Here is a 21,634-nt window from a genome sequence, read left to right on the forward strand (position 1 = left end):
GCGCAGTCTAATGGTCCCACAGGACCTCCAAATATTCTGGCAGATCCAGATTGATGCAAACACAGTCTGTGTAAGCGAGCTCTCTCCCTGTGCAGGAGGAGGGGGAATTCCACCACAGCTCCTTCCGCTGTCATTCCTGCTCCCCGCACCACCCACGCTGAGAACCGAGTCTCATTCCAAATAGCCTCAGCTCACATCTCCCACACCTCTCCTCTGGATTCCCTCTGTATCTCAAAAACATGGACACCCTCCCTCTTCTTTCTGCAAGGAAATCATGTCTCCTGCCTATCCATGCTGGTATTTCAGAGGCTATTTCACCACCTGGAATGTTTTCCAAGATAAGCCTCCTTTACACTATGGGATTTACTACAGGGAAGCCTTTTCATCGTGGGTCACAGCTGATGGTGTTGGGGCCAATCCCCATCCCTGCTGTCCCCTGCAGGAAATCTCACTTCAGGCAGCTAGTTCTCATTTGCATCTAAGCTAAATGAATTCCTTGTACTACAGCTGCTGACACTCTGGAGAGGGAAAAGGCCACTGCACTGCCTGCCCCAGGGAGAGAGCACGGGGCCAGTGCCAGGCCAGAGTGGGCAGAGGCACTGGTGTCACTGGTGTGGCTCTGCGGGCTGACTGGTGGGGCTGGCCCTACCCAAATGCCCTCTGGGTGCACTCCTAACCCAACTCTGCCTGCCTGGCTTAGTCTGCTGATGTAGCAAGAGCTGTGTGGGGAATGTGAGCTCTCTTCCCAGAGACAGAGGGTAGCCTTTAATGGGTAGCTCTCTTAAACGCCTTCACACATTTCATTCCTTCTTAGCACAAGAGGAAAAAAGAAAAGCCTCAATTTTTACAGCGTGCTGAACCTGTGAGAGCTCAGGGCACAGCCCTCCCCCATCCCTTATCTCCTCCAGGAGGAATTCCTTCCCGACCCCAAGGATGTCCCACATCTCTGCTGTGACCACAAGCGGCAGCGCACCCCATCCCACACGCTGCCGCCGGTGAGACCTCCACCACTGCCTGTCCACTTTCCCTGGGTGCAAAGGGGATGCCCATGGGTGCCTGCCTGGTTGCTGGACCTGCGTTCACCTGAATGCGACTCTGGGAAAAGACTTTTTTTGCGTGAGTCAGAGAAAGAACTAAGCTGTGCTCATCTGAGCCGTGGTCCCTCTGCTGAGCCCATAAACTGTGCCAGGATTACAGAGTCATTCAAGCTGACCAGATGAGACCAGAATCAAAATATTTTCAACTCAGACCTGTCATCGTCTCTGGACTGTCGATAAATCTGTCTGGTCTGTCCTTCAGCTGAAGGTTCACTGGGAAGAGATGGCTTTTTTCTGTCGTGTGGAGCTGCACACACAAAAAATAACCAAATAAAAGCTTAGGAAATTTAGTAAAATACAAGGTTCCATACACACACTACAGGGATTAACATTCCTTGGAAGGTTTCTCTGACCACTGCTTCTCACTACAGGAGGGGCTCATCTTCAGCAGAGAGGGAGAGAAGGCTGTTCTCTGTTTTCTTTTTCTGACATCCCAAGGAAGGGTAGAACACACCACAGGTAGAGCAGAGCCTTGGCTTGCTGCTATTTTTAGTAGAAATGGACAGGAAAAGTAACAGACCAGCCAGTCTGTGCATTTTCAGTGCAGGTGATGTGATGTGAAAATGCTCCTCTCAAGCTTCTACCTGAAACATGCTCACCCAGGGAATTCCCACCCCAAACATTTGCTGCATTTCAGAGGTGGAGTTTGCCCTCCAACGATCACACACTGCTCCTCCTCGAGTGCCTGAGCATTTTCTCAGGCCAGTTCCTAGTTCAAAATAAAAGCTACAGAAATAGCAACACTGAAAGGTGGCCAATTTTTTCTCTGAACTGAACTCTTCCCATTTGGAAAGATAAACAAGCACCAACTTCCCAAACCTCAGTGGAGCAGCGCCTGGAGCCACTGCAGACACCCATAGAGCGGACAAAGCGGCACCAGCCACTCCTGGCTCCTCCAGCATCAGCACAAAGAGCCTCTTGCTGGAGGGGCAAACCTGGTTTGCCCTTTTTTCACCTGGGCGCGGAGGGAGGGAGGGAGGAAGGGTGGCATCCCAGGCACTGGGTGGGAGCTTGGGGCCAAGCCCCTCCCTGCCCTCATACTCACCCCACACAAGGGGAGCAGCAGGGGCTGGTGGCCTCAGACCCGACTCACCAGCACATGTTTGCACTCCACGGCAGAGGAGTTCACCCATTGGGCTTCAAACGTCCTGTCTGTCCCAAAATGGCACTCCAGAGCTGTCTCCTGCAAAAGACAAGGGCAGAAGGGCTGCAACAACCACTTGCAGAGTTCTCTGCCCCAGCCAACCCAGCAGGTACTGGGGATTACCCGGTTCCTGTCACCAGTGTCTGAACTGCGCTCAAAGCAAACAGGAGACCACAGCCAGACGCTGTCACGGGGCTGGGCTCTGTGCCTTGCTAATCCTGCTCAGTTACACACCTGTACATAAACCTGCTGCAGTCTGACATCGCATGTGGAGCCAAGGCCTGTCCCTTCATCTCACCCGGTGCTGCCGTGAAGTGTCACGACCAGGCGTGGGGCAGACATTCCCTGAGGCAGGAACACACAGCACATGCAGAGCAGGAGCTGTGCCTGACCCACAGCCTCACAGAGCAGGAGCCGTGCCTGACCCACAGCCTCACAGAGGAGGAGCCGTGCCTGACCCACAGCCTCACAGAGCAGGAGCCGTGCCTGACCCACAGCCTCACAGAGCAGGAGCCGTGCCTGACCCACAGCCTCACAGAGCAGGAGCCGTGCCTGACCCACAGCCTCACAGAGCAGGAGCCGTGCCTGACCCACAGCCTCACAGAGCAGGAGCCGTGCCTGACCCACAGCCTCACAGAGCAGGAGCCGTGCCTGACCCACAGCCTCACAGAGCAGGAGCCGTGCCTGACCCACAGCCTCACAGAGCAGGAGCTGTGCCTGACCCACAGCCTCACAGAGCAGGAGCTGTGCCTGACCCACAGCCTCACAGAGCAGGAGCTGTGTCTGGCCAGTCTATGCTTTCGTAATCCTCACCAGCAGGGTTCCTGGGTTCCTCTGGACCAGAGGTGTTTAAAGCTCCTGCTTCAATGCAGTCTGAGAGCCAAAGTGGCCCCAAGCCACCTCATTGAAACCAGACCAAGCCAGTCTCTTACCTGGGCTCACAGCCACCTTCCCTCTCCTCCCAACAACTGCACAGAGCAAATCTCTAATTCAAATGAGGACTCAGATGGGAATATGTTCAAAGATATTCTGTGCTACTTTCCTGATACCACAAGGATGATAACCTGCCCTGAGTTACTGCTGTGCCCCTATCCCGCAGGAAAAAGTCCTGTCTTCCAAGCAGGTTGATGCTCCGCCACTACTGAGGTCTAACTACCCTTTGAAAACTGACAGATCTGATACAAGACATGAAAGAAAATGCTAGACTCCTGGCAGGCAGCTGCTGGCTCAGCCAACACACGTGCAGCCATGAGGGGAAACTGCAATCTCCTCCAGTGTATGGCTTGTGCCCAGGCAGGTACTGCTCTGCAGGCTGGCCCATGCCCACTGCTGCTCACCCAGCCCCAGGCAGGCCCCTGCAGTGGCAAAGGTGTTGGGGCACGTGTCTCTGATGCTCCAAGCTCCAGTAGCAGAGCGAAGAGGAAAGGAGAAGGAATCCCATGCGGGAGGAAGCCAGACCGCTGGAGCCTCTCCAGCCGCGCCGGCAGCAGCGCTGCCTTGGCCCCTTTCCTGCTGACTTCATTTCCTACTGGGTTAAATGCGGTATTGCTTCCTCTTCAGCCACCTCCAGCATCCACAGAGGAAGGATTTCTCGCCCTGTTTTGCTGACTGCAGAGGGCACATCCTCCTTTACAGAGGCTGGACCTGATCCAGAATGGCAGCCCAAGGCAGGGGGGAGGGCAGGAGGCCAGTGGGAGGAGGTTCCCCCAGCGCCTGGCAGCCCCGGCCACTGCCCCAGCTGCCACAACCCAGCTGCTCCACCAGCATTTCCAGCCTCTCCTTTCCTTGCAGAAAGACGAGTTGCCTGGCTATGCAATGTGCAGGCGTCCTCCCCAGGGGCAGGGCACACCAGGCCCCATGGGCTTCACTGAAGACTTGGGCCAAAATGTCACAGGGCAGCTTTCTACAAATGCCAGAGCTTTGCCAAGTATTCCCCCAGTGCCCAGCCTCCTTGCCCCAAACTCTTCTGGTTCCTCCTGGCATGCAACACATCCCCAGAGGCACCACTTGACGCCCCCTGCCGCTTCTCACCCTATCACACTTCTACGTGCCAGAAAATGTCACAGAAAAAGGATTTTCTTTTCACAAGAAGAAAATGCTTTTCAGTGTAAATCAGAACTTAGAACATATTTCCATGTTGGAGTCCCAGAGTGGTGGCTCAGCTAGCACAGGGCTAGCTCCTGAGTGTGGGATGGCTGCTTTTCACCCAAGCCTTTTCTTAACACAGTGATTTCAGCTGCTAACACAAACTGGGACCAGCCCCATCACTGGCTCCCAGGGCAGAAACCAGCTTGTACTTGCAATCCCTTTGGCTGGCCTGGCCACCTCGCAGGCCAGCCCAGGTTCATCTGAACCTTCCCATCCCTCAGGAACTCGCTTACCTTCGGGAAAGTAGCGTTAGCCAGTGAGATTGTGATGTCCCGAGACACTCCGGTGGGCATCGGGTCCCAAGAGGCAGGAACAATTCGTGGGCAGTCAATCTTCTTCTGTTGGGTATGACATAAGGAAAACAAACCCCAGAGGTTAGCTGGGTGCATGCTGAGCATCCTCAGTGATGAGGCAAGAAGAAACATCAGGGCCCTTGATAAGAATAATTTCACCACATCTGTAAAGCCAGATAACACTGTAACCCCAGAAGATGGAATATCAAAATGGCACCGCGATGCACAGAGCAGTAACATCATGTGCAGCCTTCCTCCCCCGGGGAAAGCTTTAAGTCCAGCCCAGCATGGCACTGCCTTAAAATCCATCCCTTCACTAGCTGTCAGGTAACCAGAGCACAGTGGCCAGGTCTCCAGGAGTGCTCATGCACAGCTCTGGGCCAGCAGCCACGGCTGGCAAAGGAAGAGCACAGCAGCAGTTCCCCTCTCAGCCCTGGCAGGCTCCTCTGCCAGCTCAGGGACACCCTGACCCCCAGGCAGTGGGGCTGCCAAGCCTGCACTTTCCTCTTCTTGCTGGAAAAAATGGACTCCCAGGGAAAAGCAGATGTGTGCACACTCCTCGGCTGCCACTCTGGGCTGCTCCCTCATTACAGGCACTTAAGTGTTAGAAGACAGGGTTGGAGTGACACTAAAAGGAGGTTCTGCAGCCTGCCTGGGTAAAGGCCTGGTGTGACCTGCCTCCTGTCAGCTGGAAGTCAATGCCAAATACCTCATAACACACATTTCTGTGCCAGAGCCCCCGCAGAGACACGGCTGCCCAGCAGCCTCCCTCCTGCACAGGGGCTCATGTGTGCGTGTGTGCAGAAGAAAGGGTACAATGAGCTACGGGGCTTCAGCGAGGCGACTGCAGCAGGAGGACAGCTGAAATGAAAGGCCTAAATGAAGCTGAAAAATGATTTCTAAAGGTCATCTGTCCCCCTACTTTTGTTCTCACTTTAAATTGATGGCTCAGATGCTGGAGCTGACTCAGAATTCAAATCTTTATGACAAGCCCGTCCTGTTCTTTCACGAGATGCAAATCGCCCTGCAAAACTACAGCAAAAACGAAGCTAGATTCTCCAGTGCCCCAGGGTACGTCCAGATTAATGCCTATTAATGCCTCTGACAGTGGATCCATTGGGGTAAAAGACAACAAAATATTTGGTCCATTATACAGAGTAATTTTCAGAGGGCAAGATTTTCTTCTCACTGGCACCAAGGGTTACCCACTGTGACTCTGCTAATGACAGTGCTGGTGCTGCCCTGACAAGGGGCAGAGCCCTCCCTTCTGGTGCTGAGATGCCTGGCAGGACACACCCCTGCTGCCGGTCACGCAGTGAGCATGAGGTTTCTCTCTTGCTTTCCCCAGACCTAGCTAAGGGTCGGGGAACTGTCTGGAAGTGCCTGTTTGACTGTGGAAAACACGCTTCATCTCTATCAGGACGCTCATCCTAACCAAGCACAGTTGGTGCCATCTAAACAAGGAGATTAAATAACAGAGATGCACATGATAAGAGAAGGTAAAACAACAAAGCAAAGCACCAGAGACAGATTTCAGTCCCAAACCTCTTCTCAGAGAATCAAAAGAGTTAAAATAAACCCAGCAGGGCTACAACTGAAATTTCATGCAAAAGCTCCTATGGCCTGGTGTGTCCTTGCATGTCAAAGCAGCTGGCATAGCTTGTGAGATAAATACACTTTAGAGAACTGATTAACTTGTCATCTTGTAGCCCCTTCTCCTGCTGTTCATCAGGGCTAGAAATGCAGCTTTCCAGCTGATTATATCATTCACGTCTGGATTGGGGCAAAGCGTCTGGATGTTTAAAATGCTGTGGATGAAGCCAGTATGACGCTGGCTTCCCAGCGGAGCCGTCCTCAGGTGCAGCCACACAGCAATGCTTGTTTACGGAAAGCTCAGGCTGTAGGAAGAGGCACCATGTTTCCAGGGCTACAGAGCACCTTGTCCTGCAGGCTGCTCACTGAAAGCAGCAGGAAGAGCTAAGGCAGAGACTGTGTCCAGTCCAGGTGCAGTATCCAACACAACTGTACCTCTGGAGCAGATCAGTGCAAAGGAAGCAAGCATGGGCATGGTTATCCTTAAGGAAGGACAGGCACAGTTACCCCTGCCAGAGGGTAGCCCTGGCTCTCCCTGTCTGCTTGAGGCAGTGGGAGCAGAGTGGGTGCAGCTCTCCGTAATCTGTAGGTGAGGCTTCTCAAAGCCCACACCCCTAATTTCCTCCCTTTGGGCAGAAGAGCAGCTATTCCATGAAACCCCATACCATGCTGTCCCTCACAGTGCCCACAGCCAGGGAGGCAGGTCTGATGCTGAGGTTCAGCTGTCCGTTCTCTCCCTTCACGTGAGCTCGGGAGCAGAACAACGTCTCTGCTGCGTTTGACTCCAGTCAGATCAGTTCCTCCAGGACCTGGCTGCAGTAGTGTGGAGTTCTAGCACACACAGGAGCAAGGTCAGACAGGGCAGGGATGCCCTGCCATGGCAGAGGGAACATGTGGCTGTGGTCCCTGCACTTCCCATCTCAGACTGCTTCCCATTTGCAGTGCCACAGGCAATGCCACCTCACACCATTCTCTACTTGCTCCCGGGACATCTGTCAGCCTCATGCCATGGAGAGACCCCCAACAGTTTGCAGGTCAGGTCCCACAGTGATTCCAGAGGTGCAGGAGGCATCACGGACTGACAGCCACAGCCTTGGGTTTGGCTTTACAAGAGAGCATTTGAGTCTGGTCCCAAAAGGCTGCACATGAACAGCCCTGTGCCCTCCCACCCACAGTATGGGCACTGTAGCAGGGTTTTACCCCCACAGTGTTGGCTTTATGGCTCTTTTCCTCCTCCAAAAGCCACAGGCAGGGGAGAGGACAAGGCCAGCCTCTGCCCTGTGAGGCAGAGAACAAGAGGGCAGCTGGACTCAGCAAAATCCAGCTCTCAAATCTTCCCTGGCATCTCCCCAGACACAGTCTAAAAACAACACCTGGGCTAAGCCAGGAAAACACACCACTCTGCTCTGCTGAGTAAATGCTCTTTCCCTGCCCTTCCAGAAGCAGCAACACTTAAGTAAAAGGACACAAATCATCTCAGGCAATTTTTTGTGTTTGCCAGACAAGCTGCAGGCTAAGCAACACTTTGTGAAGGGAAAAGCCAATCCCACCATGCAAGTCCTTCTTCACAACTCCTCTCTCAGCCCAAGCTCTTCCTCCTCCAGATTTAATGAGAAACACCACTTACTAGCCATGGCCAAAAGCAATGATCGATTATTTAAATTTCAGGAGCAGGAACACACTGAACCTCTGGGTTTATTAAGGCTATAATTTGGAAAGGGGGCTTTTCTCCTTTAGACAAGCACCACCAATGGTGCTCCAATGAATTACCCACATGCCACAATAGCCTGGTCAAAGCTACGCAAACTGTAACGTGCTGCTATGCTTGTTGCACCACCTAAACTGAGGCATCCCCCCCACACACACACGTATCCCCAGGCACGGCACGGGATGGCACAGCTGCATCTCCCTCCTGGACACCTGCACAGAAGGGTGCCCAACGCCACGCCAGGAGAAGCTGTGCCCAGCAAGCGGCAGCTGCTGAGAGGGGGACTCGAGACCTGCCAGGGGGAAGGGCTGAGACTGTCCCAGGCATCGGGGTCTGAAGTCCCCTGTGGTCACCAAACCAAGCGAGGCACAGCCTGGGGACCTCGAGGCAAGGTGGTTCTGGCCTGGCTCCAGTCCCACGCTCACCCACGCTGCCAGGGAGAGCTGTGAACACGGCACAAGCAGAGCCACGCTCCAGGGCAGCCCTTCAGCTCCCCGTCTGCTGGGCTTGTGCAAGTGAGACGCGTAGCGCCGCGCTTCTGACTGCGGGGACTCTCCAAGGCCACCAGCACGTCCTCGGTGCCAAGCAGCACCATCCTCGGAGCTGCCCCCTACCCAGTGCTGCCAAACCCAGGCCATCTGCCACCCTCACTGCGAGGAGCAGGAAAACAACAGCAACAGCACTGTGACGTGGGAAGGCGTCCCAGAGCAGCAACGTCCAGCAGGCCTTACCTTCATCTGCAGTGCATCACACTGCGAGTAGTTGGAGACGCAGGTGTAGGTGGAGGGGCACCAGCGACACTTCCACCTGGTCGAGAGGCAGCTGGTGCATCTGAAACAGCAAAGGTACAGTGAGAAAAGCACATTTCAGATTGCTCAGCTGTGCAACTGTTCTTCACACACTGTGTTCAGATTTAAAAGTGAACAGAAAAACCTAGGGCAGGTGCTGGGTTCTCCTCCCCCTGGGGTCTGGGGTGTCTCTGCCTGGCTCCAGGCCGCAGCACAAAGGCAGCCACCTTCCCCTGCCTAGCAAAACACACTCTTTCCCCCAGAAAATGCTCCTTTCCTTGTCCCTCTCTCCAGGTAGTGAGGTGTGTTTGTGTGGGACATGGGATCACTGGCAGGCAGGACACGGGGATCCCTGCAGTCAGAGTCTGTCCTTGTGCTCCTGAGAGGTGGATGAATTTCTGTGGGTGGCACCAGATCCCTCCTCTTAGCCCACTGTGCTGATGAAGGGTACTCAGCCTCTCCCACCTCGGGCTGGAAGGGGCAGGAGTGCAGGGGGAACTGGTCTCTCAGTCCCTCAGTGCCCCAAACACCCCCAGGCATCACTGGGAGGCCAGCTCTGCTGCTTAAGGGTTAACAGAACAAGCTTCATACAAAAATATTATTCACGTTGAAAAAACCCAACATGTCCAGATGGCTCCAGACGCACGAGGACCCTCCCTCATAAATCCCTGGCAGCCCAGCCCCTACTCTCCTGCCAAATCCTGCCAGGCCCCTGCCAGCACGAGTCCGTGCTCCCCCACGACCCCACACCGGGACCCTCCTCTCGGCCCCAAACGCCCCATCTGCACGGGGCCCCAGCCCGCCCCTGCGCGCCGCACCGCGGCCCTGCTGCCGGCACACCGGCGGCACTCACGCTCTCTTTGGGTAAATGTTTCCAGTTCTTTTGCAATCGTAGATGGTGAAATTGGCCCAGATGATGTTTTTGCTGTTGACCCGGAGAGCAGTTTCTACAACCACGTGGTCTGAGAGAATCAAGCCAAAGAATACTGGGTTGCGAGAGCCGCTCCCTCACGCTCACGCTTAGAAGACAAGACAGACCCTTGGGAAAACATGGGCTAAATCTGATCTGTTTTCTCCAGGGCTTCCTCCAAGCTGCATGTCAGAGCTTGGACCATTCATCTTTTGCCCTCTGACTTCAGCTCTTCCCTCTTAAGTCAACGCTTTACATCACCCTCACCAGAGAAGAACGTTGCATCTTTCAGCAGAAAGCTCTAGCATGTTGTGCAAGTGTTAATTAGCAGAGTTCACTATTGTCTTCGCTTACGGTTGGTGCTAAATACGCTTATTTTAAATGTGGCAAATAAAGCATGTTAGTTATCATGTTTTAAAACCCCGCTCACTTTCCCCATGACAACAAACCCGCAAAGAAGAGTGGAAATCCCTTTTTTGGCTACTTAACACGCTGTCCCATCTCTCCCTCCCCCCAGAATTGCCTAATTTTTTTTTCCTTTGCAGTTTTGCCATATAAGCACCAGGGGCAAGAGACAATGCCTCTTTCAGAATGTGTACAATAAATCAGTGCATGGGATTCCAGAAATTCATTTGGATATTGCTGTAACCAACAATACAGAGCAGTTAATGGTCTCCCATTCTTTGGATAGCTAGGGAGAAAAACAATGCAGCTTTATAAACTTGCCTATGAAAAGTGGGATTTTCAAAAGGACTGGCTAATTCTTCTCCCACTGAAGTCAGACATCTTCAATAGAGCATTCACTCCAGGCTTGAAAGATGAAAATTTAACAGGCACTCAAATCTGGAATGAAGCACTGAACTTCTCAGAAGGAGCTATAAAATGAGTCTGTCTCCTTGGTCACTATCAGATCTGGTCAGCTCAACTTGGCTGTCAAGGCTCGATGATCTCTGCTAGTTCTCAGGTGCTCAGCACCTTCGGAACGCAGAGCCATGGCACCTCAAGGGGGCATCCTGTTTGGGATGCCTCCTGAGAACACGAGTATACTAGAAGACCTCAGGCTGGCTTTTGATTGCGTAAATGATTTTAAGAGTTTCTGAGCTGCTTTTAGGTGCACACTTGCTCTTCTTCCAGAACTTCTGAAAGGTAGAGCATGTTGGGGAATTAAACAAAAGCAATTGCAAAGATCAATATAAGTAGCAACATTATTTCCCCAGGGATAAAACTTTTTTGGTTCAGTACTTACTCAACCTAAAGCAGAAGCTGTAACTAGAGAAATAAGTACATGAACTGGCTTCTAAATTCTGACTTAAGGCAAAAATCGATGGATTTGAAATGCTGTCAATCCATGCTAAGATGGCAGAACTCTTATGCTTTAAAGCCATGTGCCCTATGAAACAGGAGCAGCTTGGGTGTCTTTTCCCTTATGCATTATCTGCACATGCAACTGGAAAACAAAAGAAGCCTATGAAAAGTTATGGAGACAAAAATGGTTAAAATGAACTGAGCTTGTGTTCTTCTACACACCTTGGTCATCAGGAAACGGTGGGTACTTCTCACGGGGAAGCAGGCTGCAGTAAATAAACTGGTTTATGTAATCTCCAGCAACTCTGGCTACCGTGTGGATGTTATTTCCATAGTCACATGAAATATTTGTTCCATTCAGGTTTGGGATAGTCCCATTGATTTGTATTATCAGGGCCTGTATTGGACAAAAAACGAACCAGTTATTATCACAGAAAACAACATTTAGAATTTGTCAATGTTTCACAAGCTTTTCATAGAACAGCAACGCCAAAGCAAGCCCACAGACAGAGGTTTTCTTTCGTTTTACGCTCTTTCAACTCTAAAGGCCATCTGTGTACAAACCCTTGCTTCAGTAGTTAGAATGACTGTAGCTGGCATCAAAACCCAGCCCAGGGCTTCCTTGGCATGAAAAAACAGCCCAGGGCTTCCTTGCAAGACCATCCCGAGGAAGCAGGACGAAAAGGCTAAGCCCTCTTCAGCTGCCCTTGACCCACGCTGCCTGCACAAGCCTTGCTTGTCCAGCTGCCTCCTGGAGCTCTGGGGAGGGAGGAGGATGAGGAGAAAGAGCAGAATAATGTTAACCCTTGCTTCTGAAAGCCTGAACCACCGGCTGGCAGCAGTCCATACCAGGGACCAGTGATGGGAGGTGTTGAGCTGGTGGGAGGCTGTTGGGACAGCAAGGCCCAGCAGCACGGGTTTCTTTTGGCCATCAGCCTGAAGGGAAGGACTGGAGGGGAAGTTCTGCAGAAAGGGAATGTTTTTGAGGAGGGTGACTCAGGAAAATGAGCAGTCCACATGCTCACTGCCTCCCCCCATCAGTGGATGACTCCTGAGGACCTCAGCCCAGCATTCCTAAGCAGCAGAAGTGGAGCTGGACTGGTGACAGAGTCCCACGAGGTTCCTATCTCCAGCCCTGGCCTGGCCCCTGCCCTAGTCCCTGTCTGTTTATCGTCAATTTCCCCATGTTAGGGCTGGTTGAGAACTTTGGCACAGAGACACTGTTGCTGTTGGGAGAGGATCTGCCTTTAAATTACACATTTTTTGATGAAAACATTTAAAATACTGTTTAAAGATAGCAACAATACAAATCGATAAAATGAGAGGATTTAGCTGCCTGCAGTTGATCCTCTGCATGTGAAATCTCAGACACCTCTCCTGCCTGTTCCGTGGAGCAGCTCTGGGAGCACTCCTGAGCACCTTTGCCCCCCTCAGTAGATTTGGTGTTCGCATCAAACGCACCGGGTTCTCTTTGTCGATATTAATCTCAGGCTCCAGGATGGTCATGGAAGGGCACCGCTGCATCCCCTCACTTGCACTCGCCCAGAAGTTGGCCCCGGTGAAGTTCATGCACTCATGCTGCAGAGAACACCTGCAACGAACAGGGGAACAACTCACGGCAGGTTGTTTTTGAAGCAGGTGATAAAAATGTTGACTTCCTTGTGAGAGAAGACTCTAAGAAAATGCTGTGCCTACATTTTTTGCCTCCATCCATGCAGCTAAACATAAAGCTTTGCTGCTATATTTGAAGTGCCTGGTTGCCATGATTAAGAGCATGTACTCCTACCAGCATCAACAGGGCACCAGGACTCAGGGTAAGTGAGAGCAGGCCAGGCTGAACCCAGAGCTGAAGAGGAGAAGGTGACATTTTGACTTCCTCAATTTGTAAGTGCAAAGTCTAATTTTCTAAATCCCTTTTCCAGTGCTGATTGTCTCCTACTCATAAATTATAATCGCAAGGGCAAAAGATGGTCTTCAACACGGTGTAGGCTCTCTCAGTCCTGTGGTCGGACGCCTGAAAGCTACTCTTTGCACTGGCAGTGAACTCCTGGCTCTGAAGAGCATCCCAGCTGTCTGGGACCAGATGCAATTGTTTTTAGAGCACAATTGCATAAGGAATGGACAAAGACTAATGGAAGTGTGATGTGATCGTGTGGAAATATAAAAGACACCAGAAACTCTTGCCCTGGCTTGAAGGCTAAAGGCCCCAGCATAGCACACTCCGAAACCACCAGTCCTACCTGGTCTCCATTGTGCACCACCCACAGTAAGCGTCAGCAGCGGCCAGGCACTCCGTGCACGTCGAGTACTGGTTGCAGGCAGCCACCTTCACCCGTGTCATCTGCATGACAACAGCATAACGGCTTCCAAATGCTTTACACCATCCCAGAGACCCTCACGCCAAGCGGGATGCACCAGCAGGGCCACGTGCAGTCAGCGATGACACACTGGTGTCCCAGTTGCTTTACCTGCCTGCCTGGGCCAGGCCTTACAGAATGGACAACAAGGAGCAGACCCTCACATCATTATTATCTGTCCCATAGCACTCAGTGCACAGCTGAGCTGAGCTGCTCCTCTTCAGCCACCACCACGGTGGCAGAGGTGTGAGGGGCAGGCTACACAGAGCCACAACACACTTCCCTGATGTGTCAGATGGAGATGGCTTTGCAGCTTGTCCCTCCCTGTGAAAAGCTCCCCCTGCAGAAGGCTCCTCTCTGACAGAGATGAACACTATCTGGCTATTTACAAAATGACCAAGAAGCAACACCACTGTGGAAACCTTAATTTGTAAAGAAATCGAAGTAGCTCTGGGGACTTCTTGGCAGCGGCAGTGGGAGGAAAAGCACGTGTCATTTCTGCTTTATCCTCTCTTAAATTCTAAATATCTGGGAAGGAAAACTGAGTCATCTAGTACAGCAGGGACTGACAACATGAGGTGCTGAGGGCCCTGAGCCTGCACCAGGTGCTCAGAACTTCACTGCTTCCCAGCCCACGGAACTTTGCAGAACCTGCAGCTCTCCGCAGCTCCCCGGCCCTGTGGTGCTCAGCAGTCCCCCAGCCCAACCCTGCTGAGCTCCTGGGGAGTCTCCCAGGACGCTAATTCCAACAAAGAAAGATTAACTCATCTGCTTCATTGGAAAAGAAACAGGAGATAATCACAAGTGGTGCACTGGATGTTTGATAAAGCCTGAATGAGGTGCACAACCCAGTCTGGGAGCTGAGAGGAGACAGTGTGAAACATCAGGTAAAGAGATATCCCAGGAGACTTCTGTGAAATGGTAATGACCAATCTGCAGGGAATTAGGGCTTGGAAAATAGAAATACAACATACAACATTTGTGGCTGTGCATCTGTTTTGACAGATTAAGATGTAATTCAGGACAAACCACAGTGCCTGCAGCGCTCAGCTCTCATTCTCCTTCTCCGCTCACTTCATGGAGCCCAGACCGTCTGTTTCTACCTGCTGTGGCATTCCTGCTCATGCAGACAGCCCTCCTACCCTCCAGTCCTCCTGCCAGCCAGCCTGAGCAGAAACCTCCCCCAGGGTCATTTCTGACAGGTAGGCTTTTTGTCTGATCTCCTGAAAGCCTCCCTTAAACTCTGCACTGTAAGTTTCTGCACTCCCATGAGTGGGACGGGTTTCCACACCTTTCACTCCTCTTTTTACCTGTCCATCACAAAGAAACGGCTTGACAAGTTCATCTGCTCAGTGTGGCCCCTACCCTACACAGAAGAAACAGGCACAGGTACCACTCAGAATGCCCTCTGACACCCCACCCGAAGCTCTGAACTTCTTGGCTCTGCCTGTTAACATTAAAGCAAATTTTACTCTCTCATCCTGCTCCCAGCTTAGCACCAAACACCAAATCAAATGCACAATGCTCAAAGGACTATTTTGCTGAAGACTAAAGATCTCACCTGGTAGGAGGTCATCAGATAGAGGTAGGTGGAATCAGAAGGGTCAAACTGCATGATGGGGTGGACAGGCTCTCCATAAGCCACTGAAATGGATCTCCTGCTAATAACCTTCATGGAACTGTCCAGGTTAATCTGTAGTGAGAAGAAGCCACTCACAGATACCATTTTTCAAACATTATAGGGAGAAGATTATTGTTCCTTGGTTATAAACAAGAGTCAAAGTGGTATGTAATGTTGTTCTGTGTTTTCAAGCACTGCAAATCTCTGCACACTTTGCAGGCTGCACACACAGTGCCTTACTGAGAAGCCAGCTATGGGGCACAGGGAAGGCACTAAGCAGTCCAGAAAGACCAGGCTACAGCCAGGAGCCCTGCCTGGTGATGAACCATCCTTGCAGCCATCGGTCCCTGTTTAAAGACCTCTGAGAGGTTGCCTGTAAAACTCCCTGTCCAGGGCTCTCCCCACTGCACAGCTCGGCTGTTTCCAGAGGGACAAAGCAGTGTCACTCTGGCTTTATCCTGACGTAAGTGGCACCAGTCTTCAGCCCTCGTTGCATATGCATGTTCATTTCTGTTACAAAGAACATCGCCTTTCCAGAGCTTAATGAAAAACAGTGAAAATCAGCAACAGGGCAGTACAACAAGGCATCCCCTGCTCCCTGCACAACTGAAAAACATTCACTGTCGTTCCTAGCCAAAAGAAGCTTTTACCCCTGCTAACTCCAGAGGACCATGGCAGCTGCTGCAAGAGAGCCAAGTCCTACTTTGCCTCATGAATCACCAGCTGAAGTGCTGGCAGTGATGAAAGAGGCTGGGAAGCATCAGCCTGCCCTTCAGATCTCACAATGTCTTGGTATTTGACTTAAGAACGCAGCAAATTAAATGTGGCATTGCTGAGAGGAAATAACAATAGGGCTACACAATTTCTCCTTGAGAGTCACTTTTCAGCTTAAAACAGAAAGGGAGCGAGGCAAATTCCTACCTCCTTACTAGCAAGGGAAGGCAATAATTGTAACCAAGCATGCCTCTGCTCTCTAAAGTCTGGATTAATTAATTAACATAGGATTAATTAATTCCTACACTAGAGCAGCACTGACATGTCCTAGTAAGACAGCACACACTCGAAGCGGAGGGCTTCCCACACTGCACACACTGCAAGCTGCCATGCAGAAAAAGAAGGGAACTATCACTATTCCTGTTTCAAAAGCTGGCTGTCTGGAAGCTTGTTGATTTGCCTGGGATCACCCAAGACGTCCACAAACTGAATCCCAATGCCCTCCACTTTAGCTTTGTGACCATTCTTTCTCCCTTCTTGTTGAAACCTGCTCTGTGCTCGGCAGTTTCCAGGCTCCTGCCCCAAGGTCCCTCTGCCTCCTGGGCTCCTTTACCCTATGCCTGTGCTGCTAGGCACTTTCCTTGGATCTCCTGAGCTCAAGCCCTCAGGGAGAGCACTGCAGCAGTGCAGAGGGGCAGAGACACCCATGCTCTGGCTGAAGCAGAGCAGAGGAGTGGTGGGGGACACAGGCTTCAGTGGCACGGGCAAGGGCAGAGTGGGCTGAAGTTACAAGGTAACGCCACCACAGCACCTTGTCTACAGACTTCCAGACCTGCATACATGGGGACTCACCAGACCAGATCCTTCCACCCCATCTGCCTTGTGAGCACTGGCCTTGTCCTGGCCACTCCTTCCCAAGCGCTGCTTCCCCTCTAATAACTGCTGGATGTGGCACTGATAACGGCCCTCACAGAAACGCCCATCTGCAACTTATCTGATTAACTCCCCATACACGCCCCTGGCAGCCATAATTGCTGCTGGCAGGAGCTGGTGGAGCACCATTCCCATCGCTTTGCTGTCTTTTCTCAGGCAGCAAATATGAATGATAACTCACGCAAAGTATCTTGTATCCCGTGCCAAATAACAAGGAGCCCTGAAGGTAAAAAGGCTTCTGGTTATGCAGCTGTGTTGCAGAATTAGATTACAGCTATCTGAGCAAATTATCCCAGCAAAGGGTAGCCAGGAGCCTCTCCCTAATGGAGGCGCAGCAGATAAGGCTGCTTTCTTGGAGATGATAATGGGAGCAGAGCTGTTAATACTGTGTGAACAGGGGCTGCGCTGCGTGTGGCATGTGCCTCCCCAGCCCCGCACTGCCAGCTTCCTCCTGAATTACCTGTCCCTGCAGGAAAAAAATCAAAGCACCGAGTTTCTCGATGGTTGTTACCATGTTTTTGCCAGAAGCACTTGGATGCAAGGGGAGAGTTTGGATCCGATTCCTTCTCTCCAAGCATCTTGATTGAGTATTCCACATTATGTACCGCTCACCCCAGGCTGAGACAAAGCAGGTATCATCTGTGTCTGCTCCAGGGCTGCCCCTGCCCCGTGCCCCAGCCCTGCCGGGCTCCACTTGCCTTCAGGAGTGCTCCGCTGGCAGTGCCCAGGAACACCACGGTGTAGTTGTTGACGCTGGCCACGGCCACGGCGGTGAGGCCGCTGTGGGTGAAGATGGGGGTGGCTGTGACGGGGTTGACGATGGCCAGCGGGTGCTGGAGGTGCGCGGCCCCACAGTCCAGCTGCTCCGGCTGCAGCTGTGGACAGACACAGGCATCAGCGGGCTGTGGCGAACACCAGCGGGCCCCCCAACCACCGCCTCGGGCTCAGCCCTGACAGGCTGCTGACAGCCCTGCTGTGCCCAGGGAAAGCTCCTCACCACTGAGCCAGGGAATAGGGAGATGTAACTAGTTAACACGGGAGCAAAGAGCAGTAACTGAGCCTCCTTTGGGCTTTCCAGATCTACCCTCAGAGCCAAATCCAGACCAGGCTTTGCTGCAGAGGAGCTGCTGGAAGAGCTCTGCCCTTGCCCGTGCTATGGGTAGGATTGGGGCAGCAGCAGAATTGCTGCCAGAACCACCCAGGTGCAGGGCCCCATAGGAGGGCATCCTCCAGCCAAAGGCCTGTGTCCTGCGGCAGCACTCTCACCTCAACACAGAATGCAATAGTCAAGGGGGAAAGGGGGGTCCTTGCCTCCCTCTCCCACCGAAGCAGCTGAAGGTCTCTTCTCCAGCACAGTGCTAAAAGCCCCTCACCATGGGGGCTGCACCACAGAGGAGGATTCTCAGCCCACCAAAGATGAGCTCTCCCTAGGGGTACCCTGCCCTGGGCACAGAGGCAATGGCTCTGCCTGCAAAGGGCTGCTGGCTGCCGCGGGTGCTCCTTCCCACGGGTCAGTGCTTGGGCTCAGCAATGAGCAGCGTGCAGAGTCATGCTCAGCTGGGGCAGCTGCAAGCCCAGCAGCCATCTCGAGCTCCTCCCTTCTCAAATAAAAGGTGAAGAAAAAAGTTTCTCCAATAAAAGAATTCAAAATATTTTCCTGCAAGTGAGGAAGTGACTGAGAACAGAGCCAAAGAGAGAGGACAAATAAAAGCTTGCTGGCAACTCCCAGGACAGTAAATCCTGGCTCTGATCTGGCTGCTACTGCAGTGAACAGCAAAATCTCCACTGGTCTTCTACATCCCAGGACCAGGGATAGGATGGATAAGCTGCCGAGTGGGAGGAGGCACTGAGCTGTGGGACAGAGAGGGAAAAGCAGCAAAATTCTGCCCAGAAATGCTGCAGCCACTGACCCTGTCCATCCTCAGCCCCCAGCCACTCGCCATGCCCTGCAACAAGAACAGCTGTGCCCTGTGCCAAAGACCACAACACGGTCATTATTCGCCTCTGGATGCTGCTTTCAAGCTGGCCCCATGTGCCAGGGTTGGATCAGGGCTGCCGTGTCCCCTCACTGTCAGGAGCTGATGGGTGAAGGCAGAGGACAATTATTAAGGACTCCTCACTCGTGAGCTGGTCTGTGAGCAGGCACCAGCTCATTTGGCCACAAGCAAGACAGCAGACTTTACTGCCCTCTGCTAAATTAATTATTACAGTTGCTGCGTGACAGGAGCAACTGAAACAGGACTGATGCCTCATACTCCTCCTACCCTGCCGAGATGCACCCAAGAGTTATGGCCACTCTCACCCTGAATCCTCCTAGACTCCCCTTACAATTTCTGCTCAGACAACACGGATGGATTCAACAACGTCTGATCACAACAGACTTGCTGTCAACAATTCACCTGCTGTCACCCCTGCTGCGGCTTTTACGAAGTGTTGTGGGTGCAGCTGAAGCCACTCAAATCACAGGCATGTTTCAAGGGCCATTACCACACCATCTACAGTGTCATTTCAGGCTCATCTTCAGAGAAGCCGCAACTGCACCATCACCCTTGCCGGGTGTGGGCACACAGCTGCAGGGCTGCCGTGCCGACCGCTGCGGGCATCTGCAGGCTGCACGTCAAACCAAAGCCCTGACCACAGGGAAATGCCTGCACAGAACTCCAGACAAGAGGTTGCTGGCAGACTGCAACGCACACCTCTAAAACTAAGCACATTTTACGCCTTCCTGAACTCAGCCATAACATGGATATCGTCAGGAGTGCTAATTTAAGCAGAACAAATGCAGGGATTTGAGGCCGTATCTGTTAAGAAACTCAACCACGTGTTTCCACCAGGCAGGAGAAGTTGACAACCAGCCTGTTTAGCACAGTCCCTCCTGCCTGGGCTGAGCGCACCAGGGCCTGTATTTTAATTCCCTTATTATCACTATTATTTAATTAATAGAACCAAACTAAATCTTCAGCTCTCTCCTCTCTCCAGACAGTTCAGAAGATTAGGAAAATCTTCAGGCTCTGCAGCCAGAGTGTGAGAGCCACGCAGGGCCACCCCTCCGCTCTGCCCCGGTGTGGGATGCAGCCCCTGCCCTGTGCCTGGCTGCCCTCCCGGCCACAACCACACGTCTCAGGTGCCACACTACAGCAACACACCCCCGGGCAAAAAGGGGAAAAAACAAAACACAAGTGAAGCAGTATGGCTGTGTCTCTGGGAGAAGGGGATGGCATTGGCTCACAGATGGGAGGAAAGCAGCCCCTGCCAGCCCACCACAGGGCTGGAGGCCTCTCAGCAGCCTCTGGTGGGCATGGGGTCTGTGGCACAGCCCTCTCCTCCTCGCTGCATGGGAGAAAACAGCAGCAAACCCCACTGGGCTGGCTGTGACCTGCTCTTGGTCTCTTTGCAGCTGCAGCAAACAGCACTGTCTTCCTGAGCACCTGGTCCCACACAGACCCATGGCCCCTCTGCATGCTGGCACACAGCAGGCAATGCCCCCCTGCCTGGAGGGGGCCTGGGCTCACGTCCCTGCTGCTAGGCCAGGGCAGCAGACTGGCTCCTCACCACAAAACCACCCTGATCCCATGTCTGCTGCTGCTGTCGGTCACATCAGATGTGAAGTAACAAAGCCTGATCTGAAAACCTGCCTGTGCTGAAGCGAGTGCCAAGCAGCAGGCATGGAGCTGCAGCCCAGTCCACATGGGACCAATGAAAGGACCAAGTGCTGTGGATGTGACTTTGCTAAATGCATTTTGCAGTTTTATAGCATTTCATTCCATTAAAAAATAAAATCACAGCCCAAACTCTTCAGTGTGTTGTTTCCCCCTGTAACTGGGCAACACAACACTTCACACCACGCAGAGGATACGGCAAGCCAGCCATGTTTCTGATTTAACAGTCCTTCTGCTCACAGCCAGACCTTTAGAAATGCACTTGGGCTTGATTATTTGTCTCAGGGATTATTACCTGTAACCCCTCTTCATTACACTTCACCAATATTAACCACCTGAAGCTCACAAGGATCCTTCCTGCTGGAAAAGTGGGGCACAGAGGCACCTGAAGCCGCCTGGGAGGCTGAGGGATGCTCAACACCTCGTCTCAGCAGCAGTTGCCTGGGCAGGCAGCACCAGCACTTGTTTGCCTCCAGCCAAAGGACACAGCCCTTTCTTCTCACAGGTGGCCAAAATCACGGGAAGTTCCTTATCTGCTGTGCCTGCCTGATTATAAATCAGAGCTAATATCAGAGCAAAGTGTTTTCCACAATAAACAGGATGTAACTATTTTAACGCTGGCCAAGCTTTATTTGGCCACATACATCCTTCCTCTGAAACACCTTTCTTTAAATGACATCAGCTCTTCCAACGGATGCACGAGAGGACACATATGGTGTTTCCCTCTCCGGGGTCCCAGGGTGAGGTGACACACCGTGCTGCTGCTGCCATACATCACAGCACCAAGGGGACACCTTAAGTCTTGTCACGTTACGATAAACAGGATACGGCCAAGTTACATCCTCCTGCAGGCACCCAGCAATCACCACAGCTTGAGAAACAGCACTTAAAGGTTGTGCTGAGAGGCACTCTTCACGTGGAAGGGGTTAAATCTCTCTCCCACTTAAATCAAACTGTCCTGCTCTGAAGTGGGGAAAGCATAAACATTAATTTTTCTTCCAAAACCAATCTCATTCTATCATCTGAATTTTAAAACAACCCCGAGGACATTTACTGTATTGCCACTATTTTTCTGCTACACGCTCTGAATACTCAGTAACTCATAGAAATATCACGCAAGGCTGGATTAGAACCATTCTGCATCCAAAACATCTGTCTCTCTCCCTCTGACACCAGTGAAGGGCCACCTCGGTGCAAGCTGGAGACAACCCAGAGCTCGCACGGGCCAAGCAGCGCTGGTCTCACCCTCTGCACTTGCCAGGACGGAGCACTCGGTATTGCTGCAAAAATCCACAAGTGAAGCAAGTTAATTCAAACCAAGAAGCCACATCTAAGGAGGAGGGTGAGGCAGATTAAGCCCTGAG

At 52.2% G+C, this 21,634-nt stretch overlaps 1 protein-coding gene across 1 annotated transcript in view; it reads right to left on the bottom strand.

The window, feature by feature from the left end:
* Positions 1–21,634, bottom strand: part of PLXND1 (plexin D1) — a 72,525-nt gene that overhangs the window by 39,646 nt on the left and 11,245 nt on the right. Inside the window, exons 2-11 of the mRNA XM_062008402.1 lie at positions 17,310–17,486; positions 14,905–15,036; positions 13,227–13,327; positions 12,448–12,577; positions 11,209–11,383; positions 9,625–9,733; positions 8,715–8,814; positions 4,623–4,727; positions 2,191–2,280; positions 1,251–1,344 (exon numbers count right to left, since the gene is read on the bottom strand). Of these exons, the coding sequence (XP_061864386.1) occupies positions 1,251–1,344; positions 2,191–2,280; positions 4,623–4,727; positions 8,715–8,814; positions 9,625–9,733; positions 11,209–11,383; positions 12,448–12,577; positions 13,227–13,327; positions 14,905–15,036; positions 17,310–17,486 (1,213 nt within the window). The remainder of the gene's footprint in view (positions 1–1,250; positions 1,345–2,190; positions 2,281–4,622; positions 4,728–8,714; positions 8,815–9,624; positions 9,734–11,208; positions 11,384–12,447; positions 12,578–13,226; positions 13,328–14,904; positions 15,037–17,309; positions 17,487–21,634) is intronic.

Source organism: Colius striatus, chromosome 15 (assembly GCF_028858725.1).
Source record: "Colius striatus isolate bColStr4 chromosome 15, bColStr4.1.hap1, whole genome shotgun sequence".
NCBI classification, from domain to species: domain Eukaryota; kingdom Metazoa; phylum Chordata; class Aves; order Coliiformes; family Coliidae; genus Colius; species Colius striatus.